Source organism: Lactuca virosa, chromosome 7 (assembly GCF_052849685.1).
Source record: "Lactuca virosa cultivar CGN04683 chromosome 7, Lactuca_virosa_CGN04683_v6, whole genome shotgun sequence".
NCBI classification, from domain to species: domain Eukaryota; kingdom Viridiplantae; phylum Streptophyta; class Magnoliopsida; order Asterales; family Asteraceae; genus Lactuca; species Lactuca virosa.
This window is the reverse complement of record NC_136432.1, coordinates 68171435-68198354: the sequence shown is the minus strand read 5'-3', so window position 1 is coordinate 68198354 and position 26920 is coordinate 68171435. Positions and strand designations below refer to the sequence as shown.

Here is a 26920-nt window from a genome sequence, read left to right as displayed (position 1 = left end):
TGGTCTGTTTATCGGAACATGACATCCCGAATATTGTTATATAATGAAAATGCATCTCTTGATGAAATGCTTTGATAAATTCTATTTTATCATGTTTTGTTTTGGGAACAACTTCCGCAACCCTTTTTAATCAATGGATTAATCTGAAATTATTTTAAAAGCATAAATGAAACCGGTCTTTTCTGGCCGAGATTTTGGGGATGTCACAACGCGCATACATGCGACTTGCCGACTGAGATGTATATGGCAGCCCCCCCCCTCGGAGTGGTGGGTGTTGACCGGAGCGGCTAGAATGAACCGCATGGGCGGCGGTGGACGTTCCAGCTGAAGCATCTCACAGAGGAATGGAGAGAAGGGCTGTGACGGAGAGCGTTAGCAGCAGCAGCAGAAGGATTCTCGTTCGCCATCCTCGTCGTCGTCGATAACGAGAGGAATGGCGGCGCTGAATGACATCCAATCCCGGCGGCAAAGGCGGTGGCCTAGAACGGAACGGGATCGTCTGGTGGTTTTGCTCGATCGGAAACGAGAAGGGTGGTGCGGCTGTAGGTTGACGAACGGCAGGAGGAGAGATCCGGAATGATGGTGGCGTCGGTGAGGGGGCATAAGGGTGGAGAGAAGTGGCAGCTGTAGATCCCCTCTAGGGTTAGGGTTACGGGACTTTAAATACCCGACTCATATAAAAGTTTGCCATAATGTCAATAATGGCCCCTCCCTTCATATTTTCTTTAAAATTCAGCCCCAATTTTACCATTTAAACCCTACCCTCTAAAACCTTTACAATTTAGGTACAAAATTTACCAAACAGCCCCCAATATCTTAATCATGACATATTCAGTCCTTCCACCTCATTTCCTTTTAAATTAAATCCAAATAATTACCACGGAGCCCTTGTCTTCATAAATATTAACAAACTGAGTCCGGAACTCACACTTTTAACCCCTGACTTCTAAAACTGTGATAATTAGCCCTTCGAGACCATCCTTTGATATATAATTATTTATTTTAGGGCTACCATTTGTTCATTAATTAATTTATTTATCTAATAAATAAACAGGGTGTTACATACATGTATTTATACTAATAACAACGTATTTTATATAATTATTTATTGTGGGTTGAAAACCCTATATGCTCACCAGACTCCCAAGCCTGACCCACACAGTTTTGTTTATATTACAGGTAGTGGCGCGAGAGCATAAGTTGGATGACTTAATCAAGATGTTTTGATTTTAGACCTGTTGTTATATGTAACTGTTGTAAGGTCTATATTGTGTTGTTTATGCTTTTGGTCTGTTTATCGGAACATGACATCCCGAATATTGTTATATAATGAAAATGCATCTCTTGATGAAATGCTTTGATAAATTCTATTTTATCATGTTTTGTTTTGGGAACAACTTCCGCAACCCTTTTTAATCAATGGATTACTCTGAAATTATTTTAAAAGCATAAATGAAACCAGACTTTTCTGGCCGAGATTTTGGGGATGTCACAGTTGGTATCAGAGCATTAGTTTAAGCGAACTAGGAATTTGTAGGATTTCTAGACTTAAACTTAGAATGCTAAGCGATGATTTTGAGATGCGAGCACTAGTTTATTTTAGGAAAGATGCCTAAAATGCTTTATGTGCTAAATGTTATATGTTGCCATATATGATATTATTTGTTCGGATCTATGGTTTGTTGCCAACCGGATCTGAAAGCTTATGTGTTTAGGATTCTAAGCGTAGGATTACGGTATTAGAACTAGCATGTAAACGTTTCGGAGTGATAAGGAGATTTATACGTTTATCGTAAATAAAGCTTCCTATCTTAAATTCTCGCCTGGTACACCGAACGTCTACTTGGGTGCACGAAAGGTTATGGTGAAGACTCGTAGAGAATTGAGTAAATGGAGGAAATGAAAGGCTTATGATAGTGAATGACACCTATCGGAAGATATCATAAGAGTGGTATCTTGCCTTTAGAATATGTTTGATAAAATAACGAAACGTTTAGAGGAGTACGGTACGTCTGAAGTACGCCTTCGATTGGAAGGATGATGGAACGATTGGTGTAATTCTTGAGGTTGTCTCATCACCCGGTATTTCCATCACCAATCGAGTTGAAGTAGAATTGATGATTGAAGATACGCAATGAAGAAGTCCTAGTAGAGTCTAGGGAAATTGTTTATGATTATTTGGACACATTCGTATGTGTTAAATTGTTTTGTGATTTTAGGACTTGGGGACTGCGATACAATACTTGGGACGAGTATGAGTAGGTGTGAAAGGTAGTAGATGCATATACTACCGGAAGCACAGGACTCACGCTTAGATCAGGGAAAGTCACAAGGTTACCAAGAAGCTAGTGATTGGTCTCGTTTTATTCAAGTATGTCGTTACCATTGTTTCGGTAGTGACTAAGAAGATGATTGATATTCTGACCCTAGCGGTCATATCAAATTGAGTCCGACTACGATGAGTTTGTTACGTGGTTCATAGAACCAAGTTCGAGGTAGCATCTGAATCAAGTCAGAAGATTGAAATCAACACGATCGATGACATCGCGCTCGTTGTTAAGGAAGCTAGTAGCTAGAAATGCTACATGTAAAAATGTGATTATATCACATTAGAATATGAAGGAAGGTATATTCCATTCTGGAATTTGACTCTAAGAGACTTGAGTCTAAGCGTTACATCATACGATGAGAGGTCATTAGAACACGACCCATCAGTCTGTTACAATAGATAAAGGAAAGTACTTATCCTAAGAAGAAGAAGGAGAAGCTGTCTGCTAAGTTCTCCAAATGTGATTTTTGGATTCGAGAAGTCCAATTCTTGGGTCATGTGGTCAACCAAGAAGGGATAATGGTTGATCCATCAAAGATTGAAGCTGTAATGAAGTGGGAACAACCGAAAAGTCCCACGGAGATTCGAAGCTTTTTGGGATTAGCCGGATATTACCAAAGGTTTATCCAAGGCTTTTCTTCGATCGCTACTCCACTAATAGCTTTGACCCACAAAGGAGCGACTTATGCTTGGAGTGATAAGCACAAAGAAGCATTCGGGTTGCTAAAGAAGAAGCTATGTGAAGCACCGATTCTTTCTCTACCCGATGGAGTTGAAGACTTCGCTGTCTATAGCAATGCGTCTGGTGTTGGGTTGGGTTGTGTTTTGACCCAAAGAGATAAGGTGATCGCGTATGCATCTCGACAGCTGAAAGAGCATGAAAAGAACTACCCCACTCATGATTTGGAGTTGGCAGCGGTAGTTTTCGCTCTGAAAGATATGGAGGCATTACCTCTATGGCACGAAGTGCAAACTTTTCACTGATCATAAGAGTCTCCAATATCTCTTTAATCAGAAAGAATTGAATATGAGGCAACGACACTGGCTAGAACTACTCAAGGACTACGACTGTGAGATACTTTACCACCCTGGTAAAGCAAATGTTGTCGTTGATGCTCTCAGTCGGAAAGTCAATTTTCAGAAAAAAAGGCCAAGAGCGTTGACAATAGAAGTTGTCTCGACCATTGTGGAAAGTATAAAGAAAGCTCAAGAAGAAGCTTCTGAGAAGAATGACCGAAAGGAAGAACGTTTGGGCAAAATGTTGGTGTTCGGTATAAACAGTCATGGACTGAAGGTGTTCTAAGATCGGATTTGGATACCTAAGACAGGAGGAGTCAGAGATCTTCTGATGGAAGAAGCTCACAAAACCATGTACTCGATTCATCCCGGTAGCACTAAAATGTATAGGGACCTGAAACCCTATTACTGGTGGCCGACGATGAAGCTCAACATTGTGAAGTATGTGGCCGAGTGTGTGACCTGTGCAAGAGTTAAGGCACAACATCAGAAACCATACGGGAGTTTAGAACCTTTACCTATGCCTATGGGTAAATGGGAAGACATTGCTATGGATTTTGTCACTAAACTACCCAGGACAAAGAATGGCCACGACATGATTTGGGTGGTCGTTGATCGCTTCACTAAGAGTGCGCATTTCATAGCAGCCAATGAGAAATGGTCTATGGATAAGCTTGCGAATTCTTACGTGGAGGAAATTGTCAGGCTTCAAGGTGTTCCGTTAACGATTGTGTCAGATCGTGACAGCCGTTTCACCTCGCATTTTTGGAGAAGTCTACAAGAGGAATTGGGTACCAAGTTGTGTTTAAGTACAGCTTACCATCCACAGACTGATGGTCAGAGCGAACGAACAATACAAACACTTGAAGATATGTTGAGAGCATGTACCCTGGAATTCCAAGGCAACTGGGATGAACATTTGCCTTTGGTATAATTTTCCTACAATAATAGTTTCCACTCGAGCATAAAGATGGCACCTTATCAAGCTTTGTACGGACAGAAGTGTCGTACGCCGTCTTGTTGGCTTGAGGCTGGGGAAAAGCAGTTTATGGGACCAGAGATGGTTCATCAAACCGTTGAAAAGCTTAAAATAATCAGAGAAAGAATGTTAGCAGCTCAGGATCGCCAAAAGAGCTATGCTGACAACAAGCGAAGACCGATGACTTTTGAAGTTGGAGATTCGGTTTTGCTTAAAGTCTCGCCGTGGAAGGGACTTATAAGATTTGGTAAAAGGGGAAAATTAAGTCCAAGGTTTATTGGACCGTTTAAAGTTCTTTAGAGGATTGGGAACCAAGCTTACAAGCTTGAACTACTAGAAGAACTGAATGGAATTCATAACACTTTCCATGTGTATTATTTGAGGAAGTTCACGGGAGAAGTTCCCGACATGATTCCACTTTCGGAGTTGAGAATCGATGAGAACAAAAGGTTGATTGAAGAACCAGAGGCAATCGTTAACCGAAAGACTAAGAAGTTGCGACGCAAGATGGTCGAGTTAGTGCTTGTCCGATGGAAACACACGAATGGGCCGAATCTCACCTGGGAGACGGAGAGTAACATGATGAGTCGTTATCCGCATTTGTTTGTTGGTGTGTGATTCCGGGGACGGAATCATTCTAAGGTGGAGAGAATTGTAACGCCTGTGTTTCTGGGCTTGTCATTAATGTTGATATAGTAGTCTAGGTTTACCTTTGTAACCCGTTTTGAAATAATAGAAGTGTATTAATTGAGTATTATGTGTTTTGTGCTTGACTGTGTGACTTAATTGAATAAAGTATGAAAATAAGCGTCAAAATGAAATGTTAGATAAAGCCGATATCTATGGATAATGTTTTAGTAGTTGAAACGAGGTTTCCGAATATATAAAGAATGCCGAAATCCGAGTTATAACGAAGAAGTTATGATCTGTCGAAGTTTCGCGACAAAACTGACATGACGCTGAATGACGTAAAATATGAATTTAAGATAGAGCGATATCTAGCCTTAGTTATCTAAACGGAAGTTGTAGAGTTCTTTAAACCGAGAGCGTGCATAAAAAGAACGCCCAAATCTGACTTCGTATGAGGAAGTTATGATTTTCCGAAGTTTCGACTTAGCAGTGTGCAGCCCGAATACTCGATTTGAGATCGAGCGGTTTTTAGCCGAAACAATCTAAACGAGAATCTAAGATCTCGTCGATAGTATTCCAACGGTAAAAACACAGACGAAAACGGACGTCGGATGAAGAAGTTATGAATTTCTAATGGAGTTTTCCTGTCCCGGCCTACTAAAAATAATATAATAAACATATAATAAAAATAAATTCAAAATTAGCGGACGGAGTCTAAACGAGAGTTGTAGAGCATAATCTCACCTACGCGTGGATATAAAGAACGTCGAAAACGGAGCTCGTATGCGAAAGTTATGAGTTTTTGAAGTTCGGGGCGTGAACCCCAAGGCTGTGTCAGTTCACGAGGTGAGCATTAGTGACTCACGAGGTGAACAGATGATGGACGTCTTCCAGGGCAAGTGGCCGTGACGAACGCAATGACGTATCGAGCTCACGAGGTGAATATTAAAAACTCACGAGGTGAGCCAGTTCACGAGGTGAATATTAGAAACTCACGAGGTGAACTCAGAAAATTCACCCTATAAATAGAAATCGAGGGTCAGCCGAGTTTGGTTGCTCATCTCTTACTCTCCCACTCCCGATACTCTCTCTAAGCCCTATTCTAACCCCCGAAGCCCCGGTATCATTCCCGAGACCCGGAGCAAGTCCCGAAGCCCCGAAGATCCCGAGAAGTGCAATTCCCGAGCCGAAGCTCTGCCAGCGAGAAGCCAATTTTTGTGAAGATCTTCCAGATCTACCGAAGAATACTACTTCTACAAGCAGTAGTGCTGTCCGATCATCTTCTGATCAAGTGAGTGTGTAGTTACTTTCTTCTAACGCATAATTATGAAGTATTTTATACGAAATACGTGTTATGTGTATATTTTGTTGTTATATGTGTGAATTTATATTCACTTTCTTCTATCTCATAGATATGATTTCTTCTCTATGAAATACGTGTTATGTGTGTGTGCCTCATCTGTTATATGGAATATGTATTGAATGAACATGCTATACAGGTTTTAAACTATGTATAAAAATATATATTTTTATCTACTAATATGTTGGGTAGAACATGGGTAGATAGTTGATGTGTGATAAACAGATGAGAGGCCTCGATGTTGTTGTTGTTGATCTAGTCATCTAGCGGAGTATGAATGACGACCACAGACTCTTTCTAGACAGTCCTGTGGAACGCTAGCAGGCTCATAACCTGTAGGTGTTGTGAACGATGTGTTCACCGGCGTACTCTATCCCCCTCATAGTTGCCTTTAGGACATTTATTGTTGAGGAAACCCCTTGCAGTAATGTCCGTCCCGATGATAACGGGAAGTGAGGATAACGGGAATGGGTAATCGGGTTATTGTTGGTTGGTGAAATTAAATATAATTATTTATTGTGGGTTGAAAACCCTATATGCTCACCAGGCTCCCAAGCCTGACCCACTCAGTTTTGTTTATATTACAGGTAGTGGCGCGAGAGCATAAGTTGGATGACTTAATCAAGATGTTTTGATTTTAGACCTGTTGTTATATGTAACTGTTGTAAGGTCTATACTGTGTTGTTTATGCTTTTGGTCTGTTTATCGGAACATGACATCCCGAATATTGTTATATAATGAAAATGCATCTCTTGATGAAATGCTTTGATAAATTCTATTTTATCATGTTTTGTTTTGGGAACAACTTCCGCAACCCTTTTTAATCAATGGATTACTCTGAAATAATTTTAAAAGCATAAATGAAACCGGTCTTTTCTGGCCGAGATTTTGGGGATGTCACAACGCGCATACATGCGACTTGCCGACTGAGATGTACATGGCAACCCCCCCCCCTCGGAGTGGTGGGTGTTGACCGGAGCGGCTAGAATGAACTGCATGGGCGGCGGTGGACGTTCCAGCTGAAGCATCTCACAGAGGAATGGAGAGAAGGGCTGTGACGGAGAGCGTTAGCAGCAGCAGCAGAAGGATTCCCGTTCGCCATCCTCGTCGTCGTTGGTAGCGAGAGGAATGGCGGCGCTGAATGACATCCAATCTCGGCGGCAAAGGCGGTGGCCTAGAACGGAACGGGATCGTCTGGTGGTTTTGCTCGATCGGAAACGAGAAGGGTGGTGCGGCTGTAGGTTGACGAATGGCAGGAGGAGAGATCCGGAATGATGGTGGCGCCGGTGAGGGGGCATAAGGGTGGAGAGAAGTGGCGGCTGTAGATCCCCTCTAGGGTTAGGGTTACGGGACTTTAAATACCCGACTCATATAAAAGTTTGCCATAATGTCAATAATGGCCCCTCCCTTCATATTTTCTTTGAAATTCAGCCCCAATTTTACCATTTAAACCCTACCCTCTAAAACCTTTACAATTTAGGTACAAAATTTACCAAACAGCCCCCAATATCTTAATCATGACATATTCAGCCCTTCCACCTCATTTCCTTTTAAATTAAATCCAAATAATTACCACGGAGCCCTTGTCTTCATAAATATTAGCAAACTGAGTCCGGAACTCACACTTTTAACCCCTGACTTCTAAAACTGTGATAATTAGCCCTTCGAGACCATCCTTTGATATATAATTATTTATTTTAGGGCTACCATTTGTTCATTAATTTATTTATTTATCTAATAAATAAACAGGGTGTTACATACATGTATTTATACTAATAACAACGTATTTTATATTTTATCCATAATAACTATCAGTTTATATTTCATATCCATAGTAGCAACCAACATATGTGGATTTCAATACAAATGTGGAAACGCAGTTTATTGGTTTTATATATCATCATTATACGTAAAAAATTTAGGTATGTTGTTATTATTGGTAATGAATTGTAAGTATCATGATATTATTTGTAAAAACAACATAAATATGTTGCTATTGTAGGTTTTACGTTGCACCAATAAAGATAAAAGATGAATTTTTATAGAAGAATGGTTGTTAAGGAAAATGGGAGGCACACAATGAGACATTTGTGATGGGTTTTGAGCATAACAACATGACTATGTGATCATGCAACCCTAATTGCTTTGGATCTAAGTTTTTCTCTACTGAACATGCAAATTGAATACCAAAGCCATAACCCTAGATCTAGCATACAAGATTCAAAATTCATATGAAATTAGGGTTAGAATATTACCTCACTTGTTATATAGTAATAACAAGAGTTCCTTGAATATCCTTGACTTTTGAAAGCTTAGTGTCCCAAGTGTTGCACCTCTAATGGAGTCACAAACTCCCAATGCAAAGGATGAGAAGGAGAGACAAGAAAATCGGCCAGGGTTTCAATATAGAGTGCATAGGGACGAAATTCCTAGTATATGAAGGGGTTTACATAGTTGTGGGTTGCTAGGGTTTTTGGAGGAAACCCTAATTCCTGCTTAAGGCTTAAGCGGTCCATGAACTCCTCCTTATGAGGCCTTGGACGAAATCTATAGGGCCTCCCTATAGGATTTCGACCACTCCTAATTAAGGAGTCCAATAGCCCAGTTCTGCAACTATCAGTGATTTGCAAAACAACACATCCATTATTAATCAGTTCCTTTAATCCCCAAATTAATATCAAATTAATTTCTGATTAATCACTAATTAATAATATGATTTCCAAATAATATATTAATCTTATAATATATTAATAAAATCATTTGAGTACCAATTCATTATTTCACATAATAAATTCTACTTTCTCTCCAATAGTCATCCTAGAACCAATACCTACTAATTTTATAATATTGCATGCATAAGGGATAACACAGGTCAGAGGGGAAGAAAACAAACTATGAGTTCCATTTGATTGTAAGTCATAAATATCCATGACTAGGCTACTTAAATCGTCCGTATTTACAACCCGAACAAACCTGGAGGTATCACCGTTTAGGAAAAAAATGTTACGACATGTACAAAAACCGCACATGCACCTTTCGCCCCTCAAAAATATCGTAAGAGGTGCTTGGTCTGTCTCCGAATGTAGGCTTAAAAGCATTAGCCAACCAGGCCCCGGCGCCCAGCTCCGCTGGAGAGGCCTCGCCCGATCTGAGAAGTGCTAATTCGGTTCGGAGCTTCTTCATGTGATAAACATTGCAAAAGTAGTATGTCGAACTATCGTCGATGCTTATCCGGAAATAATGTGTGTGACACAGTTGTCTACTCCACGAGTCGCCACAGCTTCTCCTATACGGACGCGATGGGATAGTAGGTAAGTTTGTTGAAAGAGGGGCATTAGATTCTAGACTGCTGCCGCTCAGTTGAAAATTATGAAACAAGTCTGCGGTAGTTCAAAACTAGAATTGGCACAAGGAAAGCGTTCATCCCAGAAAACTCTGAGACTACAAGACGGTGTCATCTCCTTGGCGTAAAGCACCCCCTTGAATTCATCCGAAATCGATCTCTAATAGCCCGGCTTGCGAGGCGTCCCTCTCGCAGTAGAGTTCCAAACCTCGCCTTGCTCTTGTGACTTGCTACTTTTCCCCCTAACTCCTCCGCGGATAGTTCCTAATGTTTGGAACTTTCCACTTTCTCAATTTGGAAGATCGCCACACCTATTTTTTTTATTTGGATCGGATTTATGTTGGCTTCATTGAGGAAGAAAGCTAAGAGAAGACGGTCTTCTTTTAGGTCCTTTTTTTTCTTCAGGAAAGCTCTCTCTTTTTGTCATCCTTGTTGCGTTCTATTCAAGATTTTTTATTGAACGCATGGCGTATCTAGGACCCTTCAAATAATGTTTGAGTTTATGTTCAAACACTACAGAGAGAGTGGATCTTCTAGGCGGGCAGCTGTGTGATAATACTACTTAGAAAGCGATGCTTTCATGTATAGCATTTACTGTTCGAGATTTCCGGTACCACCAGAAGCGCCCCAATTTCAAGCAAGCTCACCTCAACTGCTCTCCTTGAAAAGGAAAGGTAGGAGCAGTGGCGAATCGAGCACAAAAAATCACATTGTTCCCAAATTAAGCGAAACTAATAAAAAAATTTAACAACACTTTTGGGGGTCGGGTCGGGTCGGATCGTGTACCTTAAAAAAACTGGAACAACTGGTTCAATCGATTAAAACCGATCAGGCGCCACCGATAAAAAATGTTAAAAACCGATTGAAATATAACTGAAAAAAACTCGTACGATTTAACGAAAAACTAGTTGATTATTAGTCCATTGATAAAGTGGCGAACGGAAAGTGAGAGTCTTTGGCATATGGCTTCTTTTTTATTAGAGCAATTTACTTATTTATCGATATTTTGAGCATGTTAAATAAGAGTGGTTAACTTTTTGTTATCAATCTCATAATTAAAAATAACAAATTGTCTCTAATAACTTATATTTTTCTCCTTTTAAAATAGTTTTTTTAAGACATTTAAAAAAAACAAATTCAAGGTAGGTCTTCTATGTTTTCTAAGGTAGTTCCTAATTTTTCTACTGTATATTGGAAATGAAATTGAGAATTTAGGTAGGTCCTAGAACCTACCTATCCCCTTCATAAATATGCCCCTGAGTAGGAGCACTTTAACAATGAAATTTACATATGCACGCGACCGCAATACATCTCCATCATCATTGATTCTTTAGGTCAGGAGGAGGTTTATTGGGCCTCCGTCAATACTTGTGGCAGAGGGGGCATCATGGTTTGGGCGAGGCTTGACAGTGAATGGTCTTTCATTTAGTATGAGATCGCTTCACACCTCGCGTTGCGCACCCTAATCTTTGAGGATAGGTTTCGAAGTGGGGTGTTTGCTATATGGTATGGTACAAAGTTAGTTGTATGAATGAAATGCAACAAGACTTGAGCGTCAAGTTCCATACATGAGATAAACTATGGCAATTCCTTTAGCAGTTCTCTCCGGGCCCACAAAGATGAGAGGGCGGTGAGGCAAGGTAGAGTAAATCAACAATAGGCCGACTGTCTCCGTCTTCGAGTGAAATATCGCTTTAGTAGTCCCAATTTTACGATAAATTCGGACCGATGGTTGTTCTCCACTAAGAAGTTGTTTAAGAGGGACCTGTAACTATACGGCCCTTTGTAGAATCCTGTCTCCATCATAATGTATCAGGAGTCTTGGCATAAGTTCCTTGGCTTTGACACGATTTGAAGCTTTCATTCTTCTTTAGGTGATTTGCTTTCTCTTTATTTAACTATTGAGCAAAAAGAGTTCACAGAGATGCCATGCTTCGGCTCCGTAATAATGGCTTCAACATCTTAGCAAAACGAACGGACCTGGTCCGAAAAAAGTTGGAAGTGAGGATCATAAAATCTCCAAAAATCCAACTTCTAAATACTTTTCCTTTTAAAAATCTGGTATGAGTCAAGTAGGTATGTAAGTGGTCCTTAACTTTAAAAATCAACTTGTTAAAACAATTTAATAGGCGTAATGGTCCATAGTTGGGCCTCAATAACCGGTTATATATGGCTTAGGCCTTTCAATCCATTTTAAATGATTTTACAAAAGCACATGAAAAATATAGAGTTATAATGTGCATTTCTAAGAAGAAAAAAACGGTCCGGGCCAATGATGCATCCTTTTTGAAAACATGCAACCCGTTCATATCAACAAGTTCTGTTTGACGACTTGAATGCATTAAAGGCTACAATGGTATAATATAGAAGCCTCGGTGGTCCAATACTTTGAATACATATATACGTAGGTGGTTGTATAGCGGCCTCATCCAACAGTTGCCGGTCCAGGTCCAAGGAAGCCAAACTCTAAGTGGGTTTGTCAAGAAAATCTATAAACGATGTGATTTGGCTTATAAACGAGTCTTCGTAACTAGTTATGGCCCAAGCACATCTAACCAAATTTCTAACATAAATTATTTAAGTTTGGATAATCGGAACTATCTATTAATTCACAAATCATATTACATCAAAACCCTTATTTACTAATTTCCGGGGACAAAGTTTGTAGCATAAGACCAGGCGTTATTTGCAACAGGGTCAGCAAGGTGGTCAGCCAAGTTCTCCAACGGCCCCTTTCCTGTCACAATGGCTTGAACAAAGAACCCAAACATGGAGAACATAGCCAGTCTTCCATTCTTGATCTCCTTCACCTTCAACTCAGCAAAAGCCTCTGGATCATCTGCAAGGCCCAATGGGTCGAAGCTACCACCAGGGTAAAGTGGGTCAACAACCTCACCCAATGGTCCACCGGCAATTCTGTAGCCCTCAACCGCACCCATCAAGATGACTTGGGTGGCCCAGATAGCCAAGATGCTCTGAGCATGGACCAAACTAGGGTTTCCCAAGTAATCAAGACCACCTTCACTGAAGATCTGGGATCCAGCCTTGAACCATACAGCCTCACCGAACTTCACACCATTACGGGCCAAGAGCTCAGGGAAGACGCAGCCAAGAGCTCCAAGCATTGCCCATCTGCAGTGGATGACCTCAAGCTCACGGTTCTTGGAAAATGTCTCTGGATCAGCAGAAAGTCCGGCGGTGTCCCAGCCGTAGTCACCTGGGAATTCACCGGTCAGGTATGATGGAGCCTCGCCGGAGAATGGGCCTAGGTACTTGACACGGTCAGGGCCGTACCATGGACTTCCTGATGGCGCAACCTTCTTGGCAGCTGCAGTTTTCCTCATGGAAACCCGTCCATTTCCGAAAAGCTCAGAACTTGAGGGAGTTGTTTTGACTGCTAAGCCTGGGAAAGGAGAGGAGAGAGCCATGGTGGAAGCAGCCATTGTAAGTTTTCTTAAATTAGAAAGTAAGAATATTTAGAAAGTTGGGGGCTGACTGCTTAAGTCATATGGTTCTTCACAAGTGCTATAAATAGGATGGTGCATTTTGTAGGGTACTGTTTATCTTCCGGATCTTTAGTTTGTTTTTGATTGGAGGCTGATATATTTGATCCGTATGAATTACATCTATTTAGAACACCAACTAAAATTCGACACATGTACATTTAATTTCATTCCAAGATTTCCTATCCCAAATGTTTAAAAAACACTTAAACTCATGTACGTCAAACAAACTTTACTGAGTGCCCACTCTACGTATACTTAACAAGTATAATTAGTTAGTGGATCTTTTTCCAAAAACTAAAAGTCGAATCCATCATATAACAATATTCATTTTGAATTCACATGAGTTAACTAACATACATTGCACACATAAAGCGTAAATAACTCTAGCATTATTCTTGTGTAGCACTACAAGGATCGACTACTACGCAGACGACAATTTTAGACACTGTACCGACGACATGTCGTCGGTAAAGCTTATAAAGACGACATTTCGTCTGTAAAAGGTCGTCGGTATAGCTCCGTCGGTAAAAGTCTAAAATGCCGTCGGGACACGAGTCGTCGGTATAGCTCCGTCGGTAAAAGTCCAATCCAGACGACATGTCGTCCTCAAAGGATCGTCGGGATTGATTTTCAAAAAAAAAATAGTTTTATTCGGACTCTATACCGACGACTTGTAGTCGGGAAAAGTGAGGGCAATACCGACGACTTGTCGTTGGGAAAAGTGAGGACAATACCGACGACTTGTCGTCTGGAAAAGTAGGTGCAACCAACTTCCATTCTAATAGTACCGGCGACCTGTCGTCTGGATTGGGAAAACCGTTTTTACAATTATAAAGCTATACCGACGACATGTCGTCGGTATAGTGTTTTTCTTTTTATTAATATTTTTCACAGGTTTTGTTATATTTATCAAACCTGTTTTTTAAAACAAATCCAAACAAGATATTTGCAGAATAATATAAAACACTTAATATACATAACATACCATTAAAATTCAAATTCAAATTCTACTACATAACAAAATAACAAAAAAAAAAAAAACAAGTTTTTAACAAACATTGTTCTCATTATCATTCTAGTTCTCCTCCTCCTCCTCCTCCTCCTCATCACCACCATCATCAACATCATCATCATCATCATCATCATCATCATCCTCGAGCTCATTGGTGGTTTTGGGGTTATTTTGTGAAAACATATTAGGATTAAACTGGAATTGTGGCATTGGTTGTGGTTGGATTGAAGCCATCAGCAGCCAAACCTAGACGAACATTTCTAGGTTCTTTAGCAAACTCTGGATATCTTTGATCAAAATCTTGCCATGACTTCCCATCAACCGGATGATACATCATACCATCTATTGAGCGTCCAGTATTATGCCAACTCATATCTTAAGCTATGAATCTGGAGCTATACATTCGTCGAAGTCTTGGAGTCAAAGGAAAGTACCGCAACACTTTTTGTGGTACTTTCTTCCCCTTTGTAGTTGTGTCCACCCATCTACTCTCCTTACAAATCGGGCAATTCTGCATGGAAACCAATCTCCTTCCATAACAAAGCACAATCATTTTTGCAAGCGTGGTTCGATTGATATCCTAACCCTATCTTTCTCAACTTCTTTTTAGCTTCATAGTGTGAAGCTAAAATCTTGCTCTTCGGGAAAACAACTCTTAGTAAATCTACAAGTTGGTCAAACGAACTATTTGTCCATCTATTGATCACTTTGATATGCAACAACTTTGCTAAAAAGTTTAAGGCAGACATATCGCTACATTCAGGGTATAACTTGGTATTGAGCTCCTCAAACAAATCATCAAATTCCGGGCCTATACCTCGTCCCTCCTCGTCTATATTTTCTTCATTTGTATTTTTTTCCGCCATAACATCATCAATTACATCAAACATCTCATTACTTGTGGGTGTGTTTACTGGAGTGTTTATTCTTGGAGTCGAATTGTAGCTTAAATCCGAAGAACCAACATGTTTCTCACCGTGATGAATCCACGTAGTATATGTTTCTAGAAACCCAATGTCATGTAAGTGGGCATAAACCATAGGCAAAACATGTCCATACGAATTCACACACGTTTTGCACGGGCAACACACTTTGCCTTTAGAGTTGACATGTTTCTCAGCAATCTTCATAAAGTTTTTAAGACCTTCCAAGTATTTTGAAGACATTCGGTTCTCTCTAATCCAACTCTTATCGATCGTCATTGCTGTTTCATTATTAAAAATTATATTATATATAGTTATCGAAAGTTAGATTGTATTTGGGCTATATAAATAAATATATACCCGAGAATGGATAGAGTATTCACAAGTATATAAAAAATATATACTCGAAAAGTAAAAATCAGACTGATTGGATAGAGTATTCACAATGGTTATGAAGAAGAAAATAAACAAAAGTATAATGTTATAATTAACATAAGTATCATAATTTTGTTAATTATAACATCATACTTTTGTTTATTTTCTATTTTGGCATCGTACTTTTAATATTATATTATATAATATTTTGGTTTAAAAATATATCGTTTAATTTGATTTTATAATTAATTTGATTTGATTTTAATATTAATATTAATTTGATTTTAAACCTAATTTAATTTGATTTTATAATTAGTTTTATTTTATTTTAAAATTAATATTAATTTAATTTTAAAACTAATTTAATTTGATTTTACAATTAATTTAATATTTTATTTTTTTTATTTTTTTTAAATTAATTCAACTTTACTTTATAATTAATTTAAAATTACTAAAAGTACGTTGCTATTAATAACCTAATTAAGCTAAAGTCGTAATGACCAACATTAAGTCACTAACAAAATTAAGCACTTTGAAACCATATTAAGCACTTTACAATACAAACAATAGCATCCAGATACAAAACTATAACTTATCAATTAAGAACTTTAACACTTCATCTTATATACAGTCAAACTATTAAACATAAATATCACATAATCATACATGTATTCAATACATTCAATTCTAATTTTCATTTCATTTTAGACATACAATACAAATGTATACATCTAAATACAAAATCAAACATCATACAAAATCAAAATCAAACATACAATTCCAATTTTCATCCAATTTCATACAATCAAACCTTATATCACCTTACATTTTAGACATCAAATTTCAATTTCATACAAATGTATACATCTAAATACAAAATCAAATGTCCTTCTTAATTTCATTTTCATGCCAATACACCACAATGAGCATAAACAAATCATACCTAACTTCATTTTCATTTTCATGTCAAAAAACACATTTTCATACCTCAAAATGCATATATATATATATATATATATATATATATATATATATATATATATATATATATATAAGCAATCAACCAAACAAAATATGAGATAAATTATATATCATGGTGTATTGAAAGGAAAAAAAATCAACAACTTCATTCATCACGTGAACACTATTAAGCACGAAAAAATACAAAAAAATTACCTTAAAATCGGTGGTGAAGATAGCACAATAACCGGAAATCGTTTTCTCCGGCGGTGGTGTAGCTTGTTGCCGGCCGGGGGTGATGAAGTTGTGATTTAGGGCTCCAATAACCGGAAATAAATCCCCCAAAATCGGAGTAAAAACTCAAGCTATTACAAATTAAGAAGAAATCAAGGACCAGGAAACTTACCTTTATGTCGCCGATGAACCGGAGTGGACGAAAATCGCCCAGCGTTGCCGAAGGTTGAGAGGAAAATGGAGGTGAGGCGCAACTGCAAAATGAACGCCGAAACGATTTTTGTTACAGGGAAACCTATATCGACGACAAGTCGTCGGTATAGGTAAAGGAAAAACGACGTCGTCCCACTTTACGATATCAAAAATAAATAAATAAATAAAAACAGTTTTCCAGACGACATATCGTCTGGACAGATTTTTCACGCGGATCGGTCCAACATTTTCCAGACGACAAGTCGTCGGTATAGGAGAATGAAACGACATCGTTTTCCTTTTCTATGACACAGATTAAAAATAAATCGAAATTATTTTTTCAACACACTTTACCGACGACATGTCGTCGGCATCGGTGGACGAAAACGACGACGTCTTTATTTTATGCAACAATGAATAAATAAATAAATAAATAGAAAATATTTTTTTAATATCTTATACAGACGGTATGTCGTCTGTACAGGTATTGAATATACCGCCAGATTTTTGCACCTTCCCGCTGAGTCTATACCGACGACTTGTCGTCTGCATAGCGTTTGTGGTCAAAGAGAATTGGTCAAGGTTGGAAAACGGTCGTCGGTATAGCGTGGCTTTTGCCGACGACATATGTCGTCTAGATAAGTGTGGTCTCCATAGGGTTTGATACTTGTAGTGTATCGAGTGTTAACGACTCGAAAATTTAATGCTGATAACTTAACCATGTCTATTTGATTATATGGAATTTTAAGGGAGGAAAGATCATATAAGAATACTTGTGTGATAGCTGGTCTTGAACATATATGACACATTCACGTAATCATATTTAATTTTTTGTGCGTTTTCTCATCATTCTTGCATTTCTCAACAAATTCCATCAATATTAACTTTCTATTTTGATTAATCATAATTCATTGATTCTAAATCTGAATTATTTACATCATGGCATTATATATTCTATTTCTTGCAAGAGTGGCACGTACCTTATATATTTATTCATTCATGACATCAGCATACATTGATTTAAATATATCATCAAATTACTTTATCTAATGTCTGTAATTATATTTTACTTAAAACTTTTACCCATAATAGAAATTTACTTATATTTAGTTCATTATCCACGATAAAAACGTAGTTACATGTACTTATACTAACTAATAACAACGTATTTTATATTTTATCCATAATAACTATCAGTTTAATATTTCATATCCATAGTAGCAGATTTCAATACAAATGTGGAAACGCACTTTATTGGTTTTATATATCATCATTATACGTAAAAAGTTTTAGGTATGTTGTTATTATTGGTAATGAATTGTAAGTATCATGATATTATTTGTAAAAACGAAATAAATATGTTGCTATTGTAGGTTTTACGTTGCACCAATAAAGATAAAAGATGAATTTTTATAGAAGAATGGTTGTTAATGAAAATGGGGGCACACAATGAGACATTTGATCGTACCTTCAATTACTACCATCGCGATAGAGAAGGTTTGGGAAATGCTAATGCAAAAATTGTGTTAAAAAGGGGCAAATACAATACAAATAACTACTTTATCTTCAATCCCTAGTCATAACTAAGGTAGATGATCATACATATGGCTAATTATACCACAAATGTTTTCTCATTGTATACACCTTTATAGGTTAACTCAACACCACTACAAACTAACCACTGAGATCCCATTATGATGGGGTAGATGGGTTAAGAGGGTGAAATATATGTTGACAATTATGCCTCCTTAGGTGTAGATTGAATGCTTCAACTAAATGATATCACAAATATTTATAGATAGACAGACATGTACAACTGACACGGGGGGTAAATCGATACAGAAAAGTAATACCTTTTGCGAATGCATGTACGTGCGACACACCACGAGGAGTAGATCAATGCCAACACTAACACATTTGTAGGTTAAAAATTGCATCATAATGATACATAAACAACATCATACCACAAGTACATGGTGACCACAAGTACATGGTGAATACGCCATAGAGAAATCTTAGGGCATGATGTAAATTATTATACATAGAAACCTGAGAGAATTTTAGTGTCTTCATTTTGTTCATATTAGTAATCTTCTCCATTATGTAAAGTCCATACGTGTTCTAAAACGAAGAAAACTTTAGATAAATGGTAGAATGATGTTGCCATTCGTATACATGTTAATAAACATTTTTTTCAGTAAAATATAGGATCATAATATGTACAAGGTTTGTTTGTGCAATGTTGAGGACATATGTACAAGGTTTGTCTCTCATTTATGGTGGTTCGACTTGCTTCTCTGTTGGCATTTCCTAGACCCAATACCTACTAATATTATAATACTGCATACATAATGGATAGCACAGGTCAGAGGGGAAGAAAACGAACTATGATTTCTATTTGATTGTAAGTCATAAAAATCCCTGACTAGGCTACTTAAATCGTCCGCATTTATAGCCTGAACAAACCTAGAGGTATCACCGTTTAGGAAAAAATGCTAAGCCACGTACGAAAACCGCACATGCACCTTTCACCCCTCGAAAATATCGTAAGAGGTGCTTGGTCTATCTCCGAATGTAGGCCTAAAAGCATTAGCCAACCAGACCCCGGCGCCTAGCTCTGCAGGAGAGGCCTCGCCTGATCTGAAAAGTGCTAATTTGGTTCAGAGCTTCTTCATGTGACAAACATCTCAAAAGTAGTATGTTGAACTATCGCCGATACTTATCCGGAAATAATGTGTGCGACACAGCTGTCTACTCCACGAGTTGCCACAGCTTCGCCTATGCGGACGCACTAGGATAGCAGGCAAGTTTGTTGAAAGAAGGGCATTAGATTCTAAACTGCTTCCGCTCACTTGAAAATTCTGATACAAGTATGCGGTAGTTCAAAACTAAAATTGGCACAAGGAAAGCGTTCATCCCAGAAAACTCCGCGACTACAAGACGATGTCCTCTCCTTAGCGTAAAGCACCCCCTTTGACTCATCCGAAATCGATCTCTAAAAGCTTGGCTTGTGAGGCGTCCCTCTCGCAGTAGAGTTCCAAACCTCGCCTCGCTCTTGTGAGTTGCTACTTTTCCCCTAGCTCCTCCCCGGATAGTTCCTAATGTTCGAAACTTTCCACTTTCTTGATTTGGAAGATCGCCACACCTATTTTTTTATTTGGATCGGATTTCTGTTGGGTTCGTTGAGGAAGAAAGCTAAGAGCAGACGCTCTTCTCTTAGGTCTTTTTTTTTTCAGGAAAGCGCTCTCTTTTTGTCATCCTTGCTCCTTTCTTTTCCAGATTTTTTATTGAACGCATGGCATAGCTAGGATCCTTCAAATAATGTTTGAGCCTATGTTCAAACACTACAGAGAGAGCAGATCTTCTAGGCGGGAAGTTGTGTGACAATACTACATAGAAAGCGGTGCTTTCGTGTATAGAATTTACTGTTCAAGATTTCCGGTACCACCAGACGCGCCCCAGTTTCAAGCAAGCTCACCTCAACTGCTCTCCTTGAAAGGGAAAGGTAGGACCACTTTAACGACGAAATTTACATATGTGCGCGGCCGCAATACATCTCCATCATCATTCTCCGGTTCTGGTGGTATGTTGGGCCTCCGCCAGTACTTGTGGAAGAGGGGGCATCATTGTTTGAGCGAGGCTTGGCTGTGAATGGTCTTTCATTTAGTACGAGATCGCTTCACACCTCGCGATGCGCACCCTAATCTTTGAGGATAGGTTTCGATGTGGGGTATTTGCTATTGATGGGATTTGGGTAAAACAAATAAACTAGAAAAAAATTCCTAAGTTCACATGCAACCTACTTTGGATCTATGTTTTAACTATTGAACATATAACTTTGAATTGCAAAACAAGAACCCTAAGGAGAGAGGCTATTTTTGAAAATACCAATTAGGGTTTAAGAGTTACATATCTTTCAATTGTTATAGCAAACAATTGGTAATCCTCTTGATCTTGATCTTCTTGGAAGCTTAGCACCACAAATGTAATGCCTCTAATGGAGTCACACCCAAGAGCTAGCAAGAAGGAAACTTGTGAGGAGAGAGGCTAGGGTATGAAAAAATCGGCCTAGGGTCTCTTCAAGGTAGGAGTTTTTCGATTTTCAGAGCCAGGAGGCTCCTTATATAGCTGAGGGATCTAGGGTTTAGGGAAAACCCTAATACTCCTTTGCTTGGGGCCTAAGCTTATCCAAAGGCCTTATCCAAGCCCCTTGGATGAAATCATTAGGGTTTCCCCTATAGATTTTGTCCACCCCCTTCCAAGGAGGTTCTGGAGCCTTCCACTCAACTATTTGATAATTGCAAACTAGTCCCTGCACTTTATAATTAATACAATTAACCCCAAAATTAATCCTAATTAATTTCTGGCTAACTATTAATTAAACCTGATGATTTCTAATTAATATATTAATCTTTTAACATATTAATAAATCATTTATATTAATTTATTAATTTTATAATAAATCAATATCTCTCATTTCATAATTTCCTTGTCCAGTTGCTAGGTTTGAGGGCAACCCAAAAGGACTGTGCTGCTATCAATTCAAGTACATACCAATTATAGTTATGGGCTTAGAAACCTAATCCAACAGTCTCCCACTTGAATAAGTCTGTAACTATAATTGCTAGTATGACTTCTAAATTTGACCAGCAAATTGTAGCTTCCAAAAGCTGCTGCTGAACTCTGACCCAGTCAATTACGTGTCCTTAGATAAGTGATCATATAATCCTTCGTTCTTCTAGATATCCCTAGACATAAGACATGGAATGTAATCAATCTCTTTGTCCAGAATCTATGTTTCCCGATTTCTGATTTGTGATGATGTAGGACTTCTAATTGAACACATCAATTTAGTCCTGGCTGGGCCCATCACATAAGTCAACACCAAATCATCGAGGGGCCCACAGATATCGCTTTTCCCGTTAGGGCAAAAGGAACGAATAAACTTTGACTTATATGCTTGTATCTTTTACTCATCAAATTATACATGACAATACGTTTTATAACACCAAGTTACTGATGCGTTTTCGTATCACCAATGCATGACCGACTCGTAAATTACAACTCATATCTCTCCGCTTCAAGATTATAAGATATTATCGTCTCAGTATTACTCGTGATGAATTTCATGAAGTAATACTCTGAGCGAGGGTTTATCCAATACTCAAATCTCTATTTCTAAGTACTCATGAACATTGCAGCAATTCTATTGCTATGTCTAACTCCCTTAGACAATCTGCAATCCAATTCATGACAGTCTTAATTCACTACTTACTTCCAAAAGTACGAGCGATTGTGGAGTTTGAATAATCACATTATTCGGGAAGTAAAACATGAAAAATATGAAACACAATAATAAACAATTAACAAGGGCAGTAAACAAACTCATAAATAATACTTTATTATTTAATCACCAAAAGTCAATTACATTTACTTTGTTACAAGTTTCAGAACAAAACTAATCTAACTACTAAACCTAATATCATCTCTCAGTCCAATGCTCCGAGCATGCTGAATATGCTTAACCCTACTCAGACCCTTTTTCAGGGGGTCTGTTGGGTTGTCTTCAGATGATACCCTCTTTACAACAAGATGGCCTTCTTCTACTCTATGTCTTATGAAATGGTACTTTTTGTCGATATGTCTGGTTTTACCATGATATCTGGGTTCCTTTGTTAAGGAAACCATTCCTTCATTATCGCATAATAGTTCCATAGGCTCCTGGATGGTTGGAACAACTCCGAGATCTTCGATGAAGTTCCTCAACCAAGCTGCTTCTTTCGACGCTTCACTCGCTGCTATGTACTCTGATTCACAAGTAGAATCAGCCATCGTATCTTGCTTGGAACTTTTCCAAGTAACTGCTCCTCCATTCAGTAAAAATACCCAGCCTGATTGAGAACGGAAGTTATCTCTATCCGTTTGAAAACTGGGATCACTGTAACCATCTATTCTCAAAGTTTCTTTTCCACCAAGTACAAGGACCTAGTCCTTTGTCCTTCGCAAATACTTGAGTATATTCTTAACCGCTATCCAATGAGCTGTAGCCGGGTTTCCATGATAGCGACTGACCATGCTCAAAGCAAATGCCACATCAGGGCGAGTACATGTCATAACGTACATGATCGATCCGACAGCGGAAGCATAAGTTACACGAATCATGTCAGCTATTTCCTCATATGTACTCGGGCATTGAGTCTTACTTAATTTGGCATTGCTCTGGATAGGTAGCTCTCCCTTCTTGGAACTTTCCATACTAAACCTCTTCAGTACCTTATCCAAGTATGTGCTCTGACTAAGTCTAATTAGTCTCTTCTTTCTATCTCTCAATATTCTAATCCCAAGAATATAGGCAGCTTCTCCAAGGTCTTTCATGGCAAAACACTTTCCAAGCCAAGACTTAACATCTTTCAAGGTTGGAACGTCGTTACCAATGAGTAATATGTCATCGACATATAATACCAGAAAAGTTACTATACTCCCACTAGCCTTGATATACACACAAAACTCATCTTCACTTCTAGAGAAACCAAACTCTTTGACTTTCTCATGGAAGCAAAGATTCCAGCTGCGAGATGCTTGTTTCAATCCATAAATGGACTTCTCAAGCTTGTACACTCTATTGGGAAACTTTGCATCAACAAAACCCTCTGGCTGATTCATGTAAACATCCTCAGCCAACTTCCCGTTAAGGAATGCAGTCTTGACATCCATCTGCCAGATTTCATAGTCATGAAAGGCAGCTATGGCAAGCAATATCCTAATAGATTTAATCTTAGCTACTGGTGAGAAGGTCTCATCATAGTCAACCCCTAGGGTTTGAGTGAAACCTTTTGCAACCAGTCGAGCCTTGAATGTGTGCACATTTCCATCCATGTCTGTCTTCTTCTTGAAGATCCATTTGCACCCAACTGTCTTACGACCTGGTGCACTATCAACCAAATTCCAAACTTGGTTGTCATACATGGACTTAATCTCGCTGTCCATTGCCTCTTTCCACTTGGAAGCCTTTGGGCCTGTCATTGCTTCCTTGTAAGTAACTGGTTCATCTAAATTTACCAGTGTCCTATCACTGATGAATGTGTCACCATCTGAAGTAATATGAAAACCATACAACTCAGGTGGCACACTCACCCTAGTGGATCTTCGAAGAGGTAATGAATTATCAACTGGTTCAACATGAACTGTTTCCTCTGGTTGAGTGCTAGTTTCATCTAAGGTTCCTTCATTGGCTAACTCTTGAATTTCTTCAAGGTCAATGGTGCTCCCACTGTCCTCTTTGAATATGAGCTCTCTTTCTAGAAAGACTCCTCTTCGTGCTACAAAGACCATGTTTTCACTAAACAAATATCCAAAAGACTGTTTTGGGTAACCAATGAAAACACATTTCTCACTTCTAGTTGCTAGCTTGTCGTGAGTCTCTCGTCTTACGAAAGCTTCACAACCCCAGACTTTAATATGTGCTAACGAGGGAACTTTCCCCGTCCACATTTCGTGAGGTGTTTTGGCAACCTTCTTTGTAGGGACAAGATTGAGGATGTGGGCAGCTGTCTCTAAGGCATACCCCCAGAAGTGAATAGGAAGTGAAGCACGACTCATCATAGAACGAACCATGTCTAACAAGGTTTGATTACGCCTCTCAGTTACACCATTTAACTATGGTGTCCTAGGAGGAGTTAATTGTGAGACTATCCCACATTCTTTTAGATAGTCGTTGAACTTGATGCTAAGATACTCTCCGCCTCTATCGGATCTAAGTACCTTTATCTTCCTGCCCAATTGATTTTCGACCTCATGCTTAAACTCTTTGAACTTTTCAAAGGTTTCTGACTTATGTTTGATTAAGTAGATATATCCATATCTGCTATAATAATCAGTGAAAGTCACAGAGAATCGATTAGCATCCCTTGTAGTTGATCTGAAGGGCCACATACATCTATATGTATGAGGTCCAACAAACCTTCACCTCTTTCACAAGACCCTGTGAATGGTGATTTCGTCATCTTTCCCAAATGACAAGATTCACACATATCATCTGATTTTAGGTCAAATGATTCCAGCACTCCATCCTTTTGGAGTTGGGCTATGCGTTTCTTGTTAATGTGTCCAAGACGACAATGCCACAAGCATGCTTTGTCTACACTATTAGACAAGTCAATATTAAACACGCTATTACCTAAGCTATCAACACAAGTCACTATTTCATACACACCATCACAAGGTAAAGCTTCAAACACAAAAACACCATTCTTATAAACATAAATTGAACCATTCAAATCATTAAAAGAATACTTAAAACCTTGTCTGAACAATGCATGAAATGAAATAATGTTTCTCGTCATCTCAGACGAATAGCAACAATTCAATAAGTCTAATCTAACATCATTATTAAGCAAAAGTTGATAAACTCCGATCTTGGTCACTGGTGAAGACTTTCTGTTCCCCATGATCAAGTTTATCCTCCCTCGCTCCACCTCCTCACTTTCTTTTAGCCCCTGCAAATCAGAACAGATGTGAAAACCATATCCTGTATCAAGGACCCATGAACGAGAAGATAATGAGTTATTAGAAGAAATAGTGTAAATACCTGCTGAAGATGGCTTCACTTTGCCATCTTTGATATCCTGCAGATATTTTGGGCAGCTTCTCTTCCAGTGCCCTTTGTCGTTGCAATAAAAGCAATCAACATCCTTTGGGTCAGAAACATGGGGAATGGTAGCATTAGGCTTAGCCTTTGGGCCATTACTAGATGACCCAGCTTGAGCCTTGCTTTTCCAATTTTGCTTAGGAGGACCTTTCGTCTTTTTCCCTTTTCCCTGTCCAATAGCCAAGACAGGGGCACTTGCAGGAGTGGAGGCTATACTTTTACCCTTCATCCCTGCTTCAGCTGTCTGCAACAAGTTGTGCAATTGGGCCAGTGTCTGCTCAGTGTTGTTCAAATGGTAAGTTAGGATAAACTGACCATAACAATCGGGTAATGAGTTCAAGACCATGTCAATGGCCAATTCCTCATCAAAGTGAATGTTGAGCTTGACCAAACGCTCTATATAGCGTTGCATTCTTTGCACATGACTGACCACTGACTCCCTTTCCTTCATCTTGCAAGCCATGAGTGATTTGACTACCTTAAACTTTTCTTGACAAGCTCGCTTATGGTACTTTTCCATAAGGTCCTTGTTCATCTCAAAAGGCTAGTAGTCCTCATAGTACCTCTGCAGTTCTGGGGATATGGTTGCGACCATGATGCATGCCACTTTGGTGGCATCGTCATAGTGCTTCTTGTAGGCAGCATATTCTTCGGGAGTGGCTTTGGATTCATCAATTTCTTTGAGCTTCTTTTCAAGGACATACTCTTTGTCCTCAAAACGAAGCGCCATTTTGATGTTGCGCATCCAATCGTTATACTTTGAGCCATCCATAACGACTTTGGAGCAAATGTTGAGCAAAGAGAAGTTGTGGTTGGAGGATGATGAAGCAGAAGTGTTTCCAGGAATATACATCTGAAAAGAAAGATAGTTTTAGTTAGATTTCAAGATACCTTATTACAGTAACCCAAAGATACAATATTAAGGTTAGGATCCAACTATGATGATTCACAACTTAGAAATGGGATGCCGAGATCCAAGTGTAAATTTCATAAAGGTAGGTGAATGACGATTTACCAATTCCACCATAAGACGAAATGAAGTGAAATTCCTAATTCTTTTGAGATACATTGAAACTATTCAATGGAATGTTTTAATCTCGGATATGCTCTTCTATTTGTAACTGAGATACCGAGGATCACAAACAAGATGTGAATAAGCATGCAAATGTGCTTAGTAACCTCATTGTCTTTATCATTACCTATTGATGTGCCGGTAAACCACACACGCTCCATCAAAATGATAATTACGAGATACCCATTACTACTCTTTATTAGTGCCTATTAGTGTGCTGGTTAACCATACACGCTCCACTAACGACCAATAAAGCATAATGTGCAATTTCATGGGTTAGCATATTTTTCACATTTTCCCTAAAGTAACTAGAGTTGGGATTTTGTAAAATAATGTTCTAG

At 38.7% G+C, this 26920-nt stretch overlaps 1 protein-coding gene across 1 annotated transcript; it reads right to left on the bottom strand.

Moving 5' to 3' along the window:
- Positions 1 to 12231: 12231 nt before the first annotated feature.
- On the bottom strand, positions 12232 to 13171 carry LOC145124502 (chlorophyll a-b binding protein 16, chloroplastic-like). Its single transcript, XM_079059865.1, has one exon. The coding sequence runs from the start codon at positions 13099 to 13101 to the stop codon at positions 12301 to 12303; it is 801 nt and encodes a 266-aa protein (XP_078915991.1). The 5' UTR covers positions 13102 to 13171; the 3' UTR covers positions 12232 to 12300.
- Positions 13172 to 26920: the final 13749 nt, after the last annotated feature.